At 41.3% G+C, this 23073-nt stretch overlaps 1 protein-coding gene across 5 annotated transcripts in view; it reads right to left on the bottom strand.

The window, feature by feature from the left end:
* OTOF (otoferlin) overlaps window positions 1-23073 on the bottom strand; it is a 179841-nt gene that overhangs the window by 147424 nt on the left and 9344 nt on the right. For all 5 annotated transcript variants that reach the window (XM_027850472.1, XM_027850471.1, XM_027850474.1 and 2 more), the window contains exon 2: window positions 4292-4350. In XM_027850472.1, the coding sequence (XP_027706273.1) occupies window positions 4292-4350 (59 nt within the window). The remainder of the gene's footprint in view (window positions 1-4291; window positions 4351-23073) is intronic.

The raw sequence follows: 23073 nt of genomic DNA, 5'->3' as shown, positions 1-23073 counted from the left end.
ACCATAGCCCCAGTATCTAGCACAGTGCCAGACATACAGTAAGTGCTAAATAAATGCTTTTTGAATGGAGGAATGAAAACATGGATCCACTGAAGAAAATTAGTAATGTACAGCTAGCTAGGATTTATATAGAGCCTTAAGATTTGCATATTATACAATATTATAAGGATGATCAACTGTGAAAGACTTTATTACTCTGATCAAGACAATGATCCAAGACAATTCCAAAGAACCATCGTGAAAAATGCTATCCACCTCTGGAGAGAGAACTGATGAATTCTGAGTGCAGATAGAAACATACGATTTTCTTTATCTTTATTGTTTTATTTTGCTTATGTTTTCTTTTGCAACATGGTTAATATGGAAATATGTTGAGCATGACCTCACATGTATAACAGATATCAAATCCCTTGCCTTCTCAAGGAGGGGAAGGGGCGGGAGGGAGAGAATTTAGAACTCAATTTTTTTTTTGATGAGGCAATCAGGGTTAAGTGACTTGCCCAGGGTCACACAGCTAGTAAGTGTTACGTCCCTGAGACTGGATTTGAACTCGGGTCCTCCTGACTCCAAGGCCAGAGCTCTATGAACTGCACCACCTAGCTGCCCCTAAGGCTGCCTAAGTCCGACACTCTATCCACTGCTCCACCTAGCTACATATGGCCTAGTGAGGTCAATTCTTGGCTCAAAATTGGACAGAATCCCAGCTATGCCACCTCATTTGTGATGTTCACTCCTTAGGGAGGCTGCATGACAGAATGGAAACTACTCTGCATCTGAGTTTGAATCCCAGCTCTGACCCTTATTCGCTCTGTGACCATGGACACTTAGCTCTCCAGGCCTGAGATTTCCCAATTAAATGGGGAGAGATACGCTAGAGGAGCAGGGCTGGCTGAGGTTGGGAGGGGTATGCTTCTCACCTCTCCTGCATGGGGGCTCCCCAGGGCAGGATTCTTAGTGACAGCTAAGGGGGCTGCAGTGGGGAGAGTCAGGAGAAGGGTGAGGATAGGTCCCTGGACTCTAGGACTGCAGTCTGAGTTCTTTTATTTTGCTAAGTCACTCTCTAGCTCTGGCCCCAGACAGAGCAGAGCAATCATGCATATACAGCCTCAGAATTGGGGGGAGGAGGAATAATAATAGTTTGGTATTTACATAATTTGAATCATACCTACCACATTATATGCATACATTATTATATCAATTGATTCCGTTGGTTCTGGGTCCCCTCAGAAACCCCTGTCAGTTCTCAGTTGAACTCTGAATGCAGTGACAGGTAGTTAAAATTAATAGATTTGTACACACTGGAAGGGACCCTTACCCATCATCTCTAACCTTCACATTTTACAGATTGGGAAACCAAGGCCCAGAGAGGTGAACCTGGGATCATAGATTTCGAGCTGGAAGGGACCTTAGAAGCCATTTAGTCAGACCCTGTCTTTTTACAGATAAGAAAACTAAGTCCCAGAGAAATTAAGTGAGTTGTCCAAAGTCTTAAAGGTAATAAGTCCGAGGTAGGATTTGAACCTTGGTCCTCTGTCTCTGGAACTAGAGATCTTTCCACTGTAAAAACAAAACAAAACAAAAACAAAAACAAAAACAAAAACAAAAACAAAAAAAAACTCCCCCCCAAAACAAACAAACAAACAAAACCTCCTTCTCCCAATGTAACTCCAGGAGTTTCTTTACCCCTTTCCCTCAGTGGAACAAAGTGACACTTGAGGATGGGTGGGGGGGTGGGGGTAGGGGTTGGTTTCCAGGTTGTGTAGAACACAGAAAGCCATAACCTCCATTCACAGAAGCAAAGACTCTCTGAGCTAAAAAAGACTTCAGAGACCAACTACTCTATCCCTACCCTTACCTGGGAAAAGGACTTCCTCTGCAACATTCCTGACAAGTAGTTCAATAATGCAGTCCACTTTTGGACAGCTCAAATTGAAAAGTTTTCTTTTTCTTTTTTTTTGGGAGGGGGCTGGGTTTGGACTTGTGAACTCACTAATGAGTAAACTCTTTTCACCACTGCAGATTGACATCTGTTCTACAATTTACAAGCTTAGAGAGTTGTCTGGGCATTGAGAAGTTAAATGACTTGCCCAGGGTGACATACCAATATGTATCAGGGGTGGGACTTCAACCCAGATCTTCTTCAATCCAAAGCAAACTCATACGGGGTGGCTAGGTGTTGCAGTGGATAGAGCACCGGCCCTGGAGTGAAGAGTGAAGAGGACCTGAGTTTAAATCCAGCCTCAGAAACATAACACTCACTAGCTGTGTGACCCTGGGCAAATCATTTAACCATGATTTGCCTCAACCCCCACCCCCCACCCGCAAAAAAGCAAACTCTTTATCCATTAGAACAATGGTCTGAAACTTTTTTGATTGTGCATTGTTATCAATTAAAAAAAAATTGAGCACACACCTTCAGCTGTGGATATTATTTATTTATAAAGTATATCCATGTTTACTTAGAATTCCTTGAGGGCAGAGACTGTCTTTTGTCTCTTTTTTGATGGTACCCAGTAGGTGCTTAATAAATGCTTGAAATGCCAGGTTGACAATTGTTGTCTCTTTCTTGTTTAGCACAGAGTAGCTGCTTAATAAATGCTTTAAATGTCAGGTTGACAATTGTCTTTTATCCTAGAGGTAGTAGGAAGCCTGACACATAGTAGTCACTTACTGATTGATTGAAAAAGAACACCTTCCACAAGATAGCCTTTCAGATACTTGAAGAAGGTCTCCATGTCCTTAAGCCTTTTCTTCTCCTGCTTAAACATTTCCATTTCTTTCACATATCGTGGTCTCTAGTCTCACCATGCTGGTTACCATCTTCTGGATGCACAGCAGCTTGCCAATTTCCTTCCTAGAATGAATCACTCAGAACTGAACTCAACACTCTCCAGAAATGACTGAACAGGAGCAGGGTACAGAGACTGTAATTTCACTTTTCCTTACCTGAGGTATAAATGGCCATTTGCTCAACTCAGAGATGAGAAGGAGTAGGTTCTCATGAGATGTTTAACTTAATTGGAAACAACATGCAAGGTGGCCAAGTTATCTTTGATGAGGTGGGCTTAGGGATGCTAGAAAATGGGAGTTTGCAATGAAATCAACTGTTCCAGTAGAATAATTTATGCACTGGCCAAATTAATGTAAAGGAAAACTACATTCAAAGACTTCAGAATTCTGAATTCATTATTTCAAAGAATTAATGGTGATGTAGACCTCTCACCTGTCAGCAGAAAAGCAGTAGGCTATAGATATGGAATGAGGCATACATTTTCAGATGTCTGTTTGTTTGGACTTTTCTTATTTGGAAGAGGGGGAGGGTTATTTTGTGGGGATTGAAGAAAGTCATTGGGAAGTGATAGTGTTACCAAAAAAAGCAGTTAGGTAGTATTGGGAATAGAGCATTGGATTTGGATGCAGGAAGATCTGAGGTTGCATCACGCTTTAAGTGTTTATTAGCTGTGTGACTTTGGGCAAGTCACTTACTGTCTCTGTGCTTTAGTTTTCTCATCTGTAAAATGAGGTAATTAGAGCTGATGGCCTCTATGGTCCCTTCCAACTTTAAATCTATTATCCTATGGTTGATAAAATATTTTTAAAAAGAAAGAAAAATAGTGGAAAGCAATATCTTCCTACTTATTATTAGATAATAAAAGTTGTTTAACATAAAATAATAAAAGTGTTGTTTTCAGAGGGCAGGGATAAGGAAGGGATTGATGTCCTCTGAGGAACTACTTAAAGACACTTCTCTGTGAGTCCACTTTTGTGACAGAGTAAACTGAGACCAAGAGAGGGCTGGAAATTAACTATGTTGGGATTAGCCATACCATTTGCATTGGACATTCTGCATTGGCCCGGACTATAGCTCAGTGCCCTGGCCAAGGCCTGTGGAGGAAACAAACCACAGCCTTCTAGCAAGAGGGGTCTTTTCTTGTATGGTGGAGAAAAAGACCCAGATCCTATTGTCCTGTCTCCTGTAAAGAATGCCATGTTGCTCTGTGCATCAAATGGAAGAGAAAAAGAATTCAGAAACTCCAAGTTGTCTCTCAGGGACAATGTAGAAATCTAGAGTCCCCTGCCTCCCCTCCATGGTTGCCTCCCTGGATTTTATACCCTGGGTACTCAGTGGTTCTAAAAATCAGGCATAACGGAGCTTGGAGTTAGTGCATTCATACCAGCCAGATGGTATTCCCCTGTCTTGTTCAGCCTTTAGGGAAGGGAGACACAGAAAAGAGACCTCCTTGAGGGATGAGGCTTCAACCAGTCAGGGAGCCAAGAGAGGGGTGTTTACCTCATCAAATTCAGCTTCATCCTCACAGTTCTCCAGCACCCTTGAGTAGAAGGAGTGTCCTGAGGGAGAGAAAAAGAGAAGGCATGAGAGTCAGAACCATTTTGTACATCTGGACAGAGATATATAAGTTCCATATCATTTGAATAAGGGCCATTAGTTATCATTAATATTTAAAAAGTATATGTACAAAATGTTTATGTTTGGCACACATTCAGAATCACTGTTTGAAAAGGTGAAAGGTGAAAATCTCTTTCCCCTGTTGCTTCTCTTGCTCATCCCTATCCCGGCCAATCCTTTGTTTCCCAGGTCCCTATTCTCCACTGCCCAACTCCTCTGGAATCTCTTCTGTGGCAACAAACAGCTTCATGCTCTATAGCCTCTCTCCAATGTTGGCTGTTCTTTTTCTCATGTTCACAGGCATGAGAAGACAGACCTACTCCTTGCTCCTCACAGCCACTCCCAGACTCCTTTCCTCAGTTACCTTTCCTCCTATGAAGTTCACCCCATCCAATAATATCCCCCCTTCCAAGATCTGCATGGATCCTTCCTCAATGAGTCCAGTTCAAAGTTTACATTGTCTCTACACCCTGCCCTCCTCCTTCAGGATTTCAACATGCACACTGATGATCCCGCCACCCTGTTTATCAACCTCAGCTTCTATGACCTTCACCTCTACTCCAGTTGGTCACATAGTAGACGACACTATCACCTCCAAATATTCCACATTCAAGACAACAGCAGCTTTGTGAGTCCTAATTCCACAACATCTAGAAGTCGTTGACACAGGCAGGGCCAGAGTCCCAGACTTTGCCAGCAAACATCTTAATGGACAATGTGATCATGGATACCAAGTTCGTTGATGGTGACCTCCTTGTCAGCCTGTCCAGAGTACCTCTGAGAGAAGGGGGGGTGTGTATTTCTAGGATTTGAGGGTTTTTTTCAGGTGGTAAGGGAGGAAGGGAACTGTTTTACTTTCCTCCCCACCACCACCTCTAACTCCTTTTGGCAAAAAAAAAAAAAAAATAGCTGCAACCACTCGGTGACCAGCTTTATGCAGGCAGTCAGGTGACCTTTTCCTACCTGGTGAGCAGCCTCCATTGACCAGCCCAAACTCCCCAACCCCAGCTCAGGACAAGGAGAGGGGCTGAGAGAGGTTGCTTGGTAGGCTAAAGCATGGAAAGAAATGAAAGGTGGTCCAGAATACAGTACTGACTTGAAGGCCCCAAAATGGAAACCTTTCCAATGTATTATTGAAGTAGCCTCCTAACTGTTCTGTCTGCCTCCAGTCTCTTTCCTGTGTAACCCAGCCTCCATACAGCTGCCCAACTGATATGCCTAAAACACAGATCTGGCCATGTCACTTCTTTCCTCCTAGCAGCTAGGTGGTACAATAAATATCCCTGGGCCTGGAGTCAGGAAGACCCGAGTTCAAATGCTACCTCAGACAATTATTAGCTGTGTGAATCTGTGTGACAAATCACTTATTTTCTGCTTGCCTCATTTTCCTCAACTATAAAATGGAGATAATAAGAGCATCTACCTTCCAGGATTGTTGTGAGGATCAAATGAAATACTTGAAGGGAAAAAGAAAGACAAGAAACAGCTTAGTACCTAGCACATAGTAGGTGCTCCCTCAGTAGAGAGAGGGGGAGCGGAGCCTTTAGTATCTTCTTATTGACTCTACTATAAAATACAAACTCTTCCATTTAGTTTTTGCAGCCCTTCACAGTCTACCGCCCAATCTTTCTAGTCTTATTTCATATTATTGCCCTTCATGCACTCTCCATTCTAGTTGAACTGACCTATTAGCTATTCCTCACAAATGCCATTCTCACCTCCATGCACAGGCTGTCCCCCATTTCTGGCATATGTTCCCTCTTTTCTTCTGCTTCTAATAGTCCCTAGGTTCTTTCCAAGCACACTTCAGATGCTTCCTCTTATATGGGGCCTTTCTTAATCCCTCCAGCAACTAGCACTCTTTCTCTCTTAAAATTACTTTGCATTTACTTTGCATCTATTTACTGGAGTACATATTGTGTCCCTCCCCGCCCCCAAAGCTTCTTGAAAGTAGGAAATCTTCATTATTTGTCCCCACTTCCTCGAAGCCTCACACGGTGCCTTATATGCAGTTGGTACTTAATAAGTGTTGAATTAAATGCAGTGTCTCATATGCATATGGTAATCAATATGAGTTAAATTAAATGGAATTTACATTCTTCTCCTAAGGTTTCTCACTAGGGGAATCTTGCTCATTCCCAGGCAGGAGGTTAAATAACTCCTTGGTGTGTGGGGTAGATGTAGGGGTGGAGGACTGGCCTCCAAGTCTAGCTGGTTTGTACCTTTAACCTTTTCTCTTCCAGTCCCATTAGAGGTAGCATCTCTCCCTCCCTGCTATGGTTTCCATGTCTTGGTGAGTAGGTTATTTTTTTTTTTTAGGCAATTGGGGTTAAGTGACTTGCCCAGGGTCACACAGCTAGTAAGTGTGAAGTGTTTGGTCTGAGGCTGGATTTGAACCCAAGTCCTCCTGACTTCAGTGCTGGTGCTCTATCTGCCCCTGGTGAGTAGGTTCTTAACAGAGCTGACTCCACTTTTGCTCTTAGCCAGGGGGAGGTCTCTGTGTGTTAGGCTCACAATGTAAGTTGCCTGTTTCCCTGGACCCTTTTGCCCCTGAGTTTACAACATTTTCATCCCCTCTAACAAATACCAGTTATCTTCGTAGTGCTCACAGCCAACTTTTCCTGCCCACTCAAGTCTCCTCCTCTCATATGGGTCAAATGTCACAAATTCTACCACTAATTTATTCTGTAACCTTACACAAGTCATTTCATTCCTCATCTACCACATGAAGATACTGGATTGTACAATTGCTAAGGTCTCTTATAGCTCCAATGTCTTACCTTTCCATCATTATTACTAAAATCTTACCTTACTTCATCATCATCACTAATGTTAATGAAGATTATGATGACATTTATAGAGCCCCTTAAAGTTTGTAAAATATGTTACATAGATTATTTTATTTGAACCTCACAACAGCTCTGTAAGGTGGGTATAATAGCTATTATTCCTATTTTACAGATGAAGAAACTGAGACTCAAAAAGGTTAACTCACTTGCTCATGGTCACAAGGCCAAATAATCATCATTTGGCTAATCTATAGCAGATTATTCAAGACTTCTGGGGCCCAGCCCATCAAGAGCAAATATTTGACTTTCTTCCCCTCTTTATGTAGGCTGAGCCTGCTATAATACACAAAATCCCTTAATTCCCTTCTATATCTTCCCAAAGTCATGTTCTTTTTCTATTTAATGCCCTCCTCCATACTAGTTTAGTGCTATGAGAATAAAAGGCCAGGTGGAGAAGAATGTGGAGTAAGCCCTTTCCTATAAGCCTTATGTGGGTGGTGTTCTCTGTTGAGAATTGCAAGAACATGGGCCCTCCTTTTATTTCATAGAGTTATTAGCTCAAGAAAAGAACCCCAGAGTCCCAGAAATGGAGACAGAAAAGAGCTCAGCACCATCTAGGCCTACCTGGATCCCAAAGGAACTCCAGTTACAAAATACCTGCCAGGTTTTGGTCCAGATTCTTTAGTCCAGAGGTCCTCCAAGGCTGGGGAGCTCATGACCTCCCAATGCAGCCCCTTTTCTACTTTTGGACAGCTCTAATTGTTAGCAAGGTTTTCCTGACATTAAAGCTAAATTTCTCTTTTTGTAACTGTCATCTGGGTAGCTAAGCGATGCAATGGATAGAAGAACTTGAGTTCAAATCTGGCCTCAGACACTTGCTAGCTGTATGACCCTGGGCATGTCACTTCACCCTGTTTGCCTCAGTTTCCTCATCTGTAAAATGAGTTGGAGAAGGAAATGGCAAACCACTCTGGTATCTTTGCCAAGAAAACGCCAAATGGGGTCACAGATAGTTGGACAGGATTGAAAAGAATGAAGAGCAATTGTCATTCATTATTCCTGGTTCTGCCCTCTGGAACCAAAGAGAACCAATCTAATCCATCTTCCACATGACAGCCCTTTTACTTGAAGATAGCCACGGTGTCCCTGTGCCCTCTCTTTCCTTTCCCCTCCAGTATTCTCCATGGTAAACATTGCCAAGCCCATTAACCAATCTTTATGTAAAATAGACTCCAGGCTTATGATATCCTGGTTGTCTTCCTCTAGATGCTCTCCAGCTTAACCATTTCCCTCCTAACCTGTGACTTCAAGAACTGAGCACAATGCTAAAGAGATGGTCTGACCGGGGCAGGTAGGTGGCTCAGTGGATAGAGCTCTGGCCTTGGAGTCAAGAGGACCTGAGTTCAAATCTGGCCTCAGACACTTGACACATACTAGCTGTGTGACCCTGGGCAAGTCACTTAACCCCAATTGCCTCACCAAAAAAAAAACAACAAAATATGGTCTGACCAGGGTAGAGCACGAATACCTTAAAGGTGGTGATGTGCTGGTGAAAACTTAACAATTGGTTCTCCAAAAAAAATGTACAAAAGGCACATTTTAAAATTTAATCTATAATATCAACATTTTCTCCATCATATTCTTAATCTTAGGTAATCAACAAAACAATAAATCAAGCCCCAACTTGTAGCATTTGCCGGTTTTTAAGGTGTAAGTAAATACACACTGAAAATTTAGCTATCAGCTCTAGAGAGCTGGGTTCAGCATACTTCTGCTTAAAGGTCATACAATCCACTATTCATTTTACAGATGAAGAAACTGAGACCGAAGGGAGTTAAGTGACCTGCCCAAAGTTATGTAGGTAATAAGTGGCAGAGATTGGACTCAGACCCAGGGCAAATCACGTGACCTCTCAGGGCCTTAATTTCTTTATTTGTAAAATGTGGATAATTCTTTTAATACTTACTTCACAGAGTTATTGTGAGGCTCAAATGTGAAACTGTACAGACCTTCAAATGCTATATAAGAGTAGCTGGCCGTGATAGCACATACGTGTCATCCTAGCTACTGGGGAGATTGAGGCTGCAGTTTGGGAGTTCTGAGCTGCTGTAGGGTAAGAGCTGACTAGGTGTCTGCACTAATTTCAGCACTGACACAGCAAGCCTTCTCCTAACCCCTTTTGTACCCAGCAACGAGCCACTGGATGGCCCAAGGAGTAGCAAATTGTCTCAGGTCAAAAACAGAGTGGGTCAGAGCTTTCATGCCTGTTAGCGGTGGGATTGGGCTCATGAGTGACTGCTACTCTTCTGACCCGGGCAAGATAAAAAGACAGTCTCAAAAAAAATGCTATATCAGTGGAGTGATCATTATTATTAATTTTATTATTTATAATTTAATTAACATAGTTAAGAGCTAGTTGGGCTCCTTGTCCTTAGGACTCAGATGCTACTGATTTAGAGAGGAAAATCCTTAGTGGATTAACCATCATTTTGTGTTTATTATCTTCACTAATGTTTTCCTCTATTAACACAGATAATTAAGATTTGATGGTGTAAACACACACTCTTAAAGGAAAATATTGCTGGAATAGTAGATCCAGAAGGAAACTTAAAGATCTAGTTTGCTCCTCTCTTTTATAGATGAGGAAATTCAGGCTCAGGGGTAGGAGAGTCCCCAGGTCACTGACATAATAAACATCAAAGGCAGAATTTGAACCTAGGGGAGAGTCTATTGTGGATTTAGGGACCACACCACCATAGATTAATACCTGGAAGGAACTTTAGAGACCATGTAACCCTACCCCTCTCCCATTTTTACAGATGAGAAAACAGGCCCAGAAAGGAAAAGACACTTATCCAAAGTCACAGTTAGTCTAAGCAGGTACCATGATTCTCATAGCCCAATGTACTTTGCATGATAACGGGCTGAGTGAATATATGATTCAAACAATATTATTAATGGTTAGCATTTAAATGGCTTAAGGTTTGTGAAGGTCTTTATCCAACAAGACTTTGTTGTCATATCTGAGTCTTCCTGACCCCATTTGGGGTTTTCTTAGCAGATACTGGAGTGATTGTCTATTTCCTTCTCCAGCTAATTTTACAGATGAGGAAACTGAAGCAAACAGGGTTAAGTGACTAGCCCAGGTTCACATAGCTAGTGAGTGTCTGAGGCCAGATTTGAACTCACAAAGATGAATCTTCCTGACTCCGGGGCTGGCACTCTCTCCACTGTGCCACCTAGTTCTTACCTAACAACCCTGTGAGGGAGAAGCTATTGTTATTCCCATTTTACAGATAAAGAAACTGAGGCTAAGACAACAAAAGTAAAAGCTTTTGCCTTTGTCCTTGGCTGCCCGGACCATCTCACTAGGGCAGATCCTGGTTGCTAGAAGGGTCAAGGCTAGTGAGTTGAGATCAAGTTCAAAGAAAGGACATTATAATGCTGTCATAGTCAACAATTCAATGCAACATTTATTCAGCAAGTTTGAGTGCAAGGTCTGATGATGGATTAGATGTGTTATCTAAGAACTTGTTTAGAGCAGTTCAGATAGCTGGAAGGGACCTTAAAAGATCATCTATTCCAATAATGTCAGACTCAGATAGAAAAAGGCTGGCTACTGTTTGGCTTCATATTGACTTAGAAAATAACACTATTATGTTGTAGTTTATTTTTATTTATTTTGTTAAACATTTCCCAATTACATTTCAATGTCTCTGGCAGCACATAAGAGGGAGTTTTGCTGGCCCCTTGTGGCAAAGGAGTTTGACACCTCTAATTTCTGGTCCATTGGGGTCATTTTACAGATGAGTAAACTGAGGCACATGTAGGTGAAATGACTTGGCAGAGCTGAGATTCAAACTCAGGTCCTCAGATTCTAAATCCAGGGTTTGTTTCTTTGTTTTTCCTAAAGAGCCTGACAGATTTATACCAGTATAAACAAGAGACCTGTTTCTGTGGCATTTTAAAATGTGCACGAAGATTTCTCTTGAGTCTTTCACTTGCCACATAACCTTGTATGAATCAATTCCCCTTCTGTGCCTCAGTTTCCTCATTTGTTAAAAGAGGGTGTTGGACTACATGATCTCTAAGGTCCCTTGCAGCTTGACTCTTAAGGGTGAAGGTTGGGGCAGGGCCAAAGGGCTCAGGAAATGATGTTGTCCTTATACCCAGGCATGCCTAGCTGAATAAAAAGTAGTACATTGCCAAAAAAAAAAAAAGGCACTGATTTGCGAGGACATTACTGGTCTTGATGTCAATTTGCACCCAAAGACAGACAGAAAAATATGTAGAAGAAATAAACTGTAGGAATGTTTCATTGTCTTATTCCGGAATGAAGTAGAGATCAGTCACTCAACCTCTGTCTGCCTCAGCTTCCTCACCTCTAAAATGGAGTAATGATAATACTTACCTCCCAGGGTCATTGTGAAGGTCAAAAAAGATAATATTTGTAAATTTATTAACAATGTCTGGCACAAAATAGGTGCTTATTAATCCTTGTTTCCTCCCTCCCTCCTTCCCTTCCTTCCTTCCTTCCTTCCTTCCTTCCTTCCTCCCTCCTTTCCTTGAGCTTGGATTCTAACTCAGATATTCAGCTTCCAATGTTTTCCACACAATCCTGTGCTACCTCCATTGCAAAGCACTTTTCTCACAACAGTATCCTGAGGGAAATGGCAAAAATATGATCCCCATTTTTTGACTGAGCAGACAGAAGCTCAGAGAGACTGAGTGACTTGTCTGTGGTTCTTCACACAGTAGGTTCCTGTTTTCTTCCTTCTAAAGGACACCAAAAAAAGAGAGAGGGGGCCACTCAAGACATTTTCCCCCTGCTTCACAATTTCTCCAAGGAATCTGTCTCGTTGACTCCATTTGCGAAAGTGTTAGCTTTTATTCTGTATATTAACAATGAATGTAATATTCTGAACGTTATGTTCATTCCAGCAAGACTTGAACTGGTTACCTTTCAAGTCAGGGCCAAAGTCACTGAAGACATTAGGAGCTATATTTTTCCCAGCTTGGGAAGAGAAGAAGCTATATCTCTGGATCAGAGCTGGAGTCCAGAATTTTGTTTTGTCCCGCTACAGCAAGCGTTAAAATTTTCTAGAGAGGGAAGAATGTTAATTATCGGATTTCCTGAGACTCTTTAGTACAGGGGATTGGGGAAGACATTTTAAAAGGATAATGCAGAGGCAGCTAGGTGACACAGTGGATAGAGCACCAGCTCTGGATTCAGGAGGACCTGAGTTCAAATGTGACCTCAGATACATAACACTCACTAGCTGTGGGACTTTGGGCAAGTCACTTAACCCTCACATAAAAAAAAAGGATAATGCAAAAACCTCCATTGGCCTAATCCTGGTACATATTAAGTGCTTAATAATTGTTTTCTTGTCACGATCTATCTATCTATCTATCATATGTCTGTCTGTCTGCCTATCCATCCATCCATCCATCCACCCATCCATCCATCCATTCATCCATTTATCTATCTAGCTATCTATCTATCCACCTGTCTGTCTCTCTGTCCATCTGTCCATCTGCCTGTTCATCCATCTATCCATCCATCTGTCACTATAAAATAAATGATGAAAACTGCCTTTATTTTTAAAGTATGTAATTTAGACTTTTCATTAGTTGATACTTATTCTTCCCTTGATTACTTTAAATGAGCAAGGTTTAATTCTGGAGTGGAAAGAGTGGTGTATTTAGAGTCAGAATACTTGGATTTAAATCATGACTTTAGGTAAGTCACTTCATCTCTCTTGGCCTCAGTATCCTCCTCTGTAAAATGAGGGGATTGGAATCCTTGAAGAAAGTATTTGAGTGTCCAATAATAAGAACTTGCATAGTACCTTAGGGTTTACAAAGCACTTCCCTCATGACATCTCTGTGAAATATGTAGTGCAAATATGATACCCACTTTACAGGGGAGGAAACTGAGGCTCAGAGGTTGTGACTTCCCCAGTGTTAATAAACCTCATAGCCAGGATTTGAACCTAGGTCTCTTGAATCCAAGCCCTGGAAGGAGTGAGTAATTTTGGAGATGGATGAGTTGGTTTTTGTAGATTTTCCATTATTGGAGGTCTTTAAGTGGGGCTGTTGTATAGGTTACTACTAATCAGGCCCTGGTTTGACGATCTAACTCTGAGATCCTGGAATTCTGTGACTGTGATCTGTGACCCATAAGCCATGTGCTTCAACAAATGTTCTCCATCGGTTTTTGTGTCTGTTCAAGAAAACTTGCTTCCCATTTATTCACATACTTAGACACCTGAATGGAACTTTCATTTCATTGATGACAGAGACAGCAGGTTATAGTGGATAGAGTGCTGGTCCTAGGGTCAGAAAGGTTTGAGTTTATATCCCACCTTAGAACCTTACTACCTGTGTGACCTTGGCCAAATGACTTAACATCTCTCTCTTTTTGAGTTCCTCATTAGTAAAATGAGGATAAAAATATCTATAACATCTACCTCAGAGGGTAGACGAAGACACGATGATATAATGGATGCGTAAGGTACTGATTGCTAGTAGGGGCAGGGGAAAAACATTTGTATTAGGGATGCTGATAAAATCAGCTTAAGGAAAAAATACAGCCTCTCAGATAAAACCTTTGTGGAGAGACACAGATTGTTTTGAGGACCTGAAAGAAAACTGTCTCTCAGATAAATGGACTTAGGGGACCTGCCTGAAGATAGAAAACTGAGTTAAACATGGCTGCAATGCATTGTGGTTTATCAACTCATTTACATGTTACTGTCTTCAAAGTTTTGAAGGATATAATTAATAAACCACAAATTAAATAATTTCTTGGGGACTATAGGAAAATTGCGCAAGAATGTTGGGGTCCTAGATGACCCCGACACAAAAAGATGGATTTTTCTGAGTTTCATATCATTGCAAATTAGAGATGGAGTATTGCCTATGATGAGTTCACCTGATTTGAGGCATGGGATGGGTAGTTAGGATGGGTGAGAGATGAAGATGGAGAGAAAGATGAGAGCAGAAGGAGTTGGGGACAGAAGACACAGGAGGTGATGAAAGACAGACTTATAGAAAGACAGACTACAGAAATTGATTGGAGTTGTTCAAATCTGTCTGATGAGTTTTGTGGCTGTTTTGCTGGGCACTGTGCTAATTGGGAGAAAGGCATTGTTTTTCTGATAACTAATTGGCTAGAGAAAAGCAGGATTACTCTATCTGCCATCTACAGCCTGAAGGATCTCATGCTAATTAGGTCATCAGAATGAATATTGTGTACTATGGCTACTTTATATCCTGTTTTCTGTGCATGTAAAAACTTTAATATCAAAATTACAATCAAGTCTTCTAATCAACACAGCAAAGGTACTGAACAAGTTTTCTTTGAGTGACGAAAGTACTATGGGTTCACAGGCATTCTCTGGTTTTGAGTTTATCAGAAATCCCTTTAAACCTTCAGTAGCAAGTCTCTAACCAAATTTTGCTGGAAAGTCATAGAATGTCTCTAATACATTTTCAAAATTATGTATTAAAATGTATGCCTACACAGTAAGAGGTTAAAGAATGCAAAAAGTTGAAGAGTTAAAATAACTTCTGTGTGGTTGACAACATCAACATTCTTTTGGAGAATAATGTCTTAATCACCTAAGGAGGGGTGGGGAACCCTCCTGGTAAAAAATGATTTTTTTCTGAATCCCTTAGTCACACCAGCATGGGAGAAGTGCCTAAGCCACCTATCTGACCCTTCTTTTCCTAGCTCTTCAGGCTCCAGTGGCAGAGAATAGAGAGATGGGATGGGTTTTGTCCAGTAGGTGATCAGTGAGGACCAGAGGAGAGCAGATAGCAGAGCTGTTTTGCCCATCTGCTGACACATGGTTCAGAATATTTTCTAAATAGGTTAAAGATATCAAGAGGTGACATCTGGGGTTGTGAGGAGTTCCAGGCATATGGCTTTTCCTACTCATGTATGTACCTCCCAGATAGGTTTCTGTGAATGAGTAACTACTCTCCCCCAAAGACATGCATTGATAGGACCCAGATTTATGAGTAGACTGTTACATTTATATCATTCCTACTTCTATTGAATAAATGTTATCCTTATTCTTGCTTTTGTCTTACAATTTATTATTTTTTCATGTATGAGAGTCACTAGTGTCATTATGACTGATTTTGTGTAATTAAGAAAGGGGCTGATGGAACCTTAGGACCTACAGTGGTGAGTAGTAAAATGTTCCCTCCCCCCTTCACAAACACACAAGGGTTACTCTGACAGTTTGAATTGTAGCCAGATAGATGATCCTGTGGGGATACTACCTATTCTGACATCTTGAGTGGTTGTGACCAAGTCAGCCCTGCTCAGGGAAATAAAGAGACTGGAAAGAGTTGAGCGTGCCACACCGAGCCTACCTAGGCAAAATACTGCAAACCTTAAGGCACTATGGAAATGTCAGTTGTCAGCTATCATTGGTATGGGTATTTTATCCATTCCTCATCATGGTTGATTTTTCGAACACACTTTTAGAAATCCTCTACAGAGGACCCACCCAATGTGCTGGAGGACTTCTGCTTTTTTAATGTTTTAAGGGTGCCAGAGGAGCATTTGTGTTGCCCACTTACCAAGACCCTACTATGTACCAAGCATTGTGCTAGGTGCTTGGGATACAAAGACAAAACCAAAAACTGACCTTGTTTTCAAAGAGCTTACATTTGGCTCTCATCCTGTAGATAGTTTTTTGCACACAGTTGTTTGCTTGTTGTCTCCCCCATTAGATTGTAAGCTCCTTGAGGGCAGGACCATCTTTTGTATTTCTTTGTAACCCTTAAACTTAACCGAATGCCAGACACATAGTAGATTCTTAGTAAATGCCTATTGATTAACTGACTGGCCCATCTCTTTTTCTAGTCAGACATGTCCTTAACAATGTCTTTTACACCACTCTTCACATTCATCCTCATTTGTAACATGCTGCAGCCTATTTACATCTACCACATCTTCCCCTTTGCTTCTGGGTGACCTGAAGTTGAGATTTTCCCAAGATCACTCTGTTCCATGGTTACTTGTTCAAATGCCTCTAGCTTTTGGAATAGATGTCTCTGCTATATCACTGTGTCTGCTCCAACCTCGATCACATTGTTCATGTCTGAAAGCCAGCAGCGCCCACAAAGCCCTAGGAAATGGCAGCACCTAAGCAACAACCAGGAGTTGGGAGCTGTCCCATTTTTTTTAGCATTAACATTTGGGCTGCTGGAAGCTGGGGGACTCTTTGGTTTTCTGAACTCTATTCAGTGACAGTCATTGTTCTTCCCTTGTAGATCCAATTGAGCTACTTTGCATTCACATTTTATAAATTTACCTTGAACATTATTTTTAGTACTTGATTGGAAAATTATAATTTTCTTTTACACTTGTTTAAAATGTCTTCCACATGCTTAAGTATGATTTGATTATATCTTAGGCTTGAATCTTACAGTGAAAGTTAATGGCAAAGTAGGGTTTATAATACAAAAACCTATTTTAAAGGCAACTTTAAAGGAAACTTTATTCAATTTACTAAGCATTTATTAAGCACTGACTACATGCAGGTACTGTGCTAGATTTTAAGGAATACAAAGAACATAGCAAGATGATCCCTGCCCTCAAGGATTGTGGCATCATAATTTTGAGCTAGAAGGCCTTAGCAGTCATTGAGGCCAGCCTTTTCATTTTGCAGATGAGGAAACAGTCCCAGAGAAGGAAAATGTCTTACCCAAAGTTTCACAGGTAGCAAATAAGAGTAGCAAGATTTGAACCCATGTCATCTCATTCTAATTCCTGCACCCTTTTTCCTATCCATTGTGGCATTCTATTGGAAATGCATGCTTCTGAAGCATGCTTCTCACCCCCTAAACAATGAAGTGATGGACTCAAAGTGTAAAATGTAACATAACATTTTTGGGCAGGGTCAATGATGGCACCTGTTTTTCTTGAATATGCTTATTTGTCATGAGAGTTTTATTCTTCTTTTCTTTTTATTGTGAAGTTGGGGATGGGAAGAAGTAAGAGGGAGAGAAAATGCATGCTTTAAAAAAAAAGAACACATCTATTACCTAAAATGAGGCATGCCTGCAGAGTTTTGTGGCTACAATGAGGCAAAGCTTTGAAAATAACCTCATTTACATCCTCAAGGAGGTTGAAATAATTAAGGCAATAAGGATTTATGAAGTACTTAATATGAGTCAGGATTAAGAAATCTTTTTTTTGTCTTTCTTGAAAACTTTAGCTTTTAAAAGTCACAGGTAGCAAAATGATTTCTTAAACCCTAAAACAGAGCAAGGGAGCCTTTGTACTTTTAAAAAACAATCAAAATTAAAAGAGTTTAAACATCTTCTAGGGGCAGACTCATCCAGGCTGGAGTCAGAAAAGGGGAGATGAAAAAACTGTTGGAATCAATTTTTCTGCTCTGAGAGGTCATGATCTAACTGTTGGAAGGAAAAATAGATACTACAAATTTGGCTGAATAGCTGGTTCACTTTTCCTCAGGGACTGAAACCAAACTGTGTTTCATCTGGTTGTCAAGCTGTCTTCAAATTAATCTAGTTGAGCAAGGCTATCCGTAACTGGATCTTATCCAACTCCCTGTCTCGTGGAATTTTGGTGCTCTCAGATCCTGAGAACAAAGGAAGGCTTCTAGCATGTTAGAACAAAAACTCGTGTGTGTGTGTGTGTGTGTGTGTGTGTGTGTGTGTGTATGTGTGTCTGTGGTTTAATAATTTACAAAGTACTTTCCCCACAATAGCCCTGTGAGCTAGGTAGCTCAAATATTATTCTCCCCATTTTACAGATAGGTAACTGATAAACCCATCTAATTTCATAGCCTGGGTTTGAGCCTAGGTATCCATACTCCATATCTAGTACATTTCCCACTATCCTTCCAGTGACCTAAGTTCTCAGTTTCAGAGTCACTCTATTCTTTCCCCCTCCTACATCCCCCATAGTCAAGTAGTTATCAAGTCTTTTCTCCTTTATAACATCTGTCTCTTTCTCTTTATTCACATAGCTACTACCCTAATGTAGACTCTCACCCTTCCCCCAAAATCTGGACTATGGCAATATCCTTTTAATTGTTCTCTCTGCTTCCAGTCTTTCCAATCCCTAACCCATCCTCCACACAGCTGCCAACATGATATTTCTAAAACACAGATCTAACCATGGTACTCCTATACTCAGAAAATCTTCAGTGGCTTCTTACTGCCTCTACAATAAAACACACAATCCTCAACCTGGCATTTGAAGCCCTATAAATCTGGTTTTCATATTATTTCCCTTTATGGATTCTCCATTTGAATCATGCCAGCTCTCTAGCTATTTCTAGGGGTGTGCTGGAACCAGTCAATCATTAAATTTCAGTGTGAGCATTTGCACCTGGAAATCAGCAAACATCACAACTCAGGGCTTGATCTATTATTGTTTTGTTGGTTGTCTAGACTTAAGAAACCGATGGAGAAAATGTTAATAATGCAGATTAAGCTTTAAAGGGGTGTGTGTGTGTGTGTGTGTGTGTGTGTGTGTGTGTGTGTGTGTATTTTTCCTTCACAGGAACTGGTTGTTAAACATTTACCAGCATACTCCTGGCTGTTTCTCATAGATGACATCTCTCCCTGCCCATGTCATCTGATTCCAGTTTTAGCACCCTTTTCACTAAGCATCATGGCAATCTAGTGGAAATGCAGTTATCTGAAGCATGCTCATCACCCCCAAACAATGAAGTGATAGACTCAAAGTATAGAATGCAATGTAACATTTTTGGGCAGGGTCAATGAAGGAATTTGCTTTTTCTTTGAATATGCATATTTGTCACAAAACGTTCCCATGTATAGGTTATCCATCATTGCTGATATATACTCTCTCCTCACCCTTGCTTCCTAGAATGAATGCCTAGCTTTCTTCAAGGTGAAGCTCAGGTGCTACCTTGTACATGAGGGCTTTTCTGATCCTAGAATGCAAACTCCTTGCAAGTAGTGATTGTTCCTTTGTTTTCCTAGGGCATGGCACATAGTAGGTGCTTAATAAATACTTGTTGGATTGCTTGATTGATTCTGGAAGTTGTTAGTGCTCTCTGCCCCTTGAAAGTGCTTGATATACATCACCTAATGTGATATGCATGTATGTGTATGTAGGCACACATACACATACATATACATACACACACATATACATACATATATACACATATACACATACATACATATATATAAAACCTAATATGATGTGGCATTGCAGCAACAGAGTGGCAGCTATGGTCAAAAGAAAGAGTTGTGGGGATATGTGATGGAGGCTCCACTCCACCTCCCCTGTTCCATTGGCTGGGCTTCCTTGAGAGGTAATAGGTTCTTACCCCTTAGAAGTCTTTAAGCAGAGGATGAATGACTACCTTTTAGGTATCTATAGTGGTGATTCCTTTCATATATGGGTTAGACTAGATCAGGGATGGGCCTTCTGCCTGGAGGTCACATGTAACCTTCTAGGTCCTTGGTTGCAGCCTTTTGCCTGAGTCCAAGCTTTATAGAACGAATCCTTTTATGAAGGGGATTTGTTCTGTGAAGTTTGGATTCAGTCAAAGGGCTGCACTTTGGGACCTAGAGGGCCCCATGTGACCTCAAGGCTGCAGGTTCCCCACCCCTATTCACTAGATGGTTCCAGAGGTCTCCCTCAGCTCTGAGATTCTGGGTTTCTATAACAGGTTAGTTGCAGTTGGTCAAAGGGCTTGTTCAGATGACTGAGATTGGGAAGCAGCAATTCCACCTTGCCCCAGCATTCCCCTTTGTACTGGATCCAGTGTTCTATGCTCCTGTGCCATGAGGGAACCATGGTTGTGATTCCAGCAATTTCTGCATTAGCACCAGTATTGAGGAAAGTGTTAAGTATGAATGATATCCTACGAGAGTTGTTCTGTGCTCTCCTTTGTCTGCTCAAAGACAGACTTAGGCTGTCCAGGTTCTAAAACTCATGGGTCCATGTCAATCCTATTTCCAAGGTTTAGGAGAGCAGCAGCTTTGCAGTTCCTCTCACTTGGTGATGTCATCAGCTCGCATGGGTTCAGCTATCATTTCTATATAGATGATTCTCAGATCTCTGTATCTAGGCTTAATTTCACTTTTGAACTACTGATCTATACCTATATCTATGCCTGCTGGGCATCTCCCCCTAGATGTCATGTAGGCATCTCAAACTCAATATATCCAAAACATGACTCATATTTCTTCTCAAACATGTACTTCCTTTAAATCCATATCCCATCTTCTCTAACAGATTGCCCCCTTTATCATCTCCTCTCATGTCTTCTACTGACTCCTTCCCTACTGCCTACAAACATTCCCATGTCTCCCCTATCTTCAAAAAAACCCTCACTTGATCCTTCCATCTCTACTATGGTCCTATATTTCTTCTGCCCTTTGTGGTTAAACTCATTGAGAAGACTACAATAGGTGTTTCCATTTCCTCTCCTCTCAATTTCTTCTTTACTCCCTACAGTTTGGCTTCCTACCTCATTATTCAACTGAAAATCTCTCCAAAGTTACTAATGATCTCCTAATTGCCAAATCTAATGACCTTTTCTCAATCCTCATTCTTCTTGACCTCTCTACTGCCTTCTTTATACTTTTTTCTCTCTAGGTTTTCAGGATACCACTCTCTCCTACTTTTTCTTCTATGTGACACTCCTTGGTCTCCTTTGCTGTATCTTCCTCCAGGTCATGACCACTAACTGTGTCCCACAGGGCTCTGTCCTGGGCCCTCTTCTCCCATTATACTACCTCATTTGGTGATATCAGCAACTCCTGTGGATTTCATTATCACCTCTATGCTGATGATTCTCATATCTACCTATCCTGCCCTAACCTTTCTGCTGATCTACAATCTCACATCTTCAACTGCCTTTCAGACATCTCAAACTGGATGTTCAGTAGACAGCTTAAACCCAACATGTTTATCTTTCCTCCTAAATATTCCCCACTTCCAAATATTCCTGTTACTACCTAGGGCACTACCATCTTCCCAGTCCCCCAACCTATAGCCTAGATGTCACCCTTGACTCCTCACTATCTCTCACTTCCCTATATCCAATCAGTTGCAAAGATCAGTCTATTTCACCTTCACAACATCTCTTGAATACATCTCCTTATCTTCTCTGATACTGCTACCACCTTGGTAAAGGCCCTTATCACCTCACTGCTGGACTATTGCAGTAGCTTGCAGGTTGTTGCCTGCCATAAGTCTCTCCCCCTCCAGTCCACCCTCCACTCAGCCATCAAAGAGATTTACTTAAAGCACAAGTCCTCCCAGGTCACGCTTCATACTCAATAAACTCCAGCAACTCCCTGTCACTTCTAAGATCAAATACAGAATCCACTGTTTAGTGTTCAAAGCCATTCATAAACGAACACCTCCATCTTTCCAGTCTTTTACCTTATACCTCCCACCCTCCACTGCAAGGCACTCTCTGATCCAGTGATAGTGACCTCCTTGCTGTTCCACAAACAAGACACTCAATTTCTTGGCTTTGGGCGTATTCTCTGATTGAACGGCCTATCAGAATGCTCTCCCTCCTCCCCATTGCTTCCTGGTTTCCTAGGCTTTCTTCAAGTATCAGTTAAAATTCCATTTTCTATAAGAAACCTTTCCCAGTCCCTCTTAAGGCTTCCCTTTGTTGATTATTTCCACCTTGTATATTTCCAATACACCTTCTGTGTCTTAGAATCCTATCTCTTTCAAAGCACATATCAGGTGCCACTCCCCGAAAGAGGACCCTCCTTCCCGCAAGCTTTTAGCACCCTTTTCCTTTCAAAATGTGTTATATATGTTATGAATGTAATGAATGGATGTAATTTGTTGTATATGTTATGAATGTAACAGCCCTCTCAGACAGACTGTTACATACAAGTACTTATATATACTTATCAGATACTTAAGGTGTCCACCCCACCCACCCCAAAACACACACTAGAGTGTAAGGTCCTTGAGGGCAGGAGCTCTTTCTATTTTTTTTCTTTATTTTTCCAGCAGTTAGTCTTCATATGTAGTAGGCACTTAATAAATGCTTGTTGGGTTCGATTGGACTTAGATACCCTGACTTTCAGTCCAAGGTTCATAGGCTCAGGAAGCAGACTGGGAGGCAGCTGGTCAAATCTTTTCATTTTACAGATGAGGAAACTGAGGCCCAAGAAGGTTAAGAAATGTGCCTAAGATTTCCCAGGTAGTGTCAGAGGTAAGATTTGAACCCAGGTCTTCTGACTAAACATCAGGAGTTAACCTTTTTATGTGTCATGGGTGCCTTCTCAGAATCATGTTTTTAAAAGCATACATTCGTAAAAATACATACGATTGCCAAGGAAACCAAAGGTTAGTGAAACTAATGATGTATTTTATTTTCCTTATCCAAATTCACAGACTCGCTGAAATCTATCCTGGGACTGTGAACCCCAAGTTAAGAACCCCTGGCCTAGAGTCAGAGCTCTTCCACTGGGTCAAGCTGTCCTTAATAACAATAGGTTACAGAGCCCATGGCAGTGCCGAGCACTTTCCAAAGCAGTACTTGGGTTGGTGGGAAATGCGCCCTAGATTTTGACGTTTGGAGATTATTTACATAGCTGTATTTAGTACTCTTCCACCAATTACTTTGTTATGACAGCATGTGTAGCCGAGGGTGTTTTTAAGAGCCATTCTCATGTGCTTGTAATTGGCCTTCGTCAAAGTGGGATGTTAGGGGATTGTCAGAGGGCTCTGCCTTCCCTCGGTGCCTTTTTCGCGTTGGTTTGTTCCAGCCTAGACACACCCCTGAGTCTCTCTGACTGCTGGTATAGAGAAGGATTTGTATGCATTCATGGGTGTGTGTGTGTGTGTGTGTGTGTGTGTGTGTG

Source organism: Vombatus ursinus, unplaced genomic scaffold (assembly GCF_900497805.2).
Source record: "Vombatus ursinus unplaced genomic scaffold, bare-nosed wombat genome assembly UNPS02009062.1, whole genome shotgun sequence".
Taxonomy (NCBI): domain Eukaryota; kingdom Metazoa; phylum Chordata; class Mammalia; order Diprotodontia; family Vombatidae; genus Vombatus; species Vombatus ursinus.
Note: the sequence above shows the minus strand (reverse complement) of the source record. Positions and strands in the feature narration are given on the sequence as shown.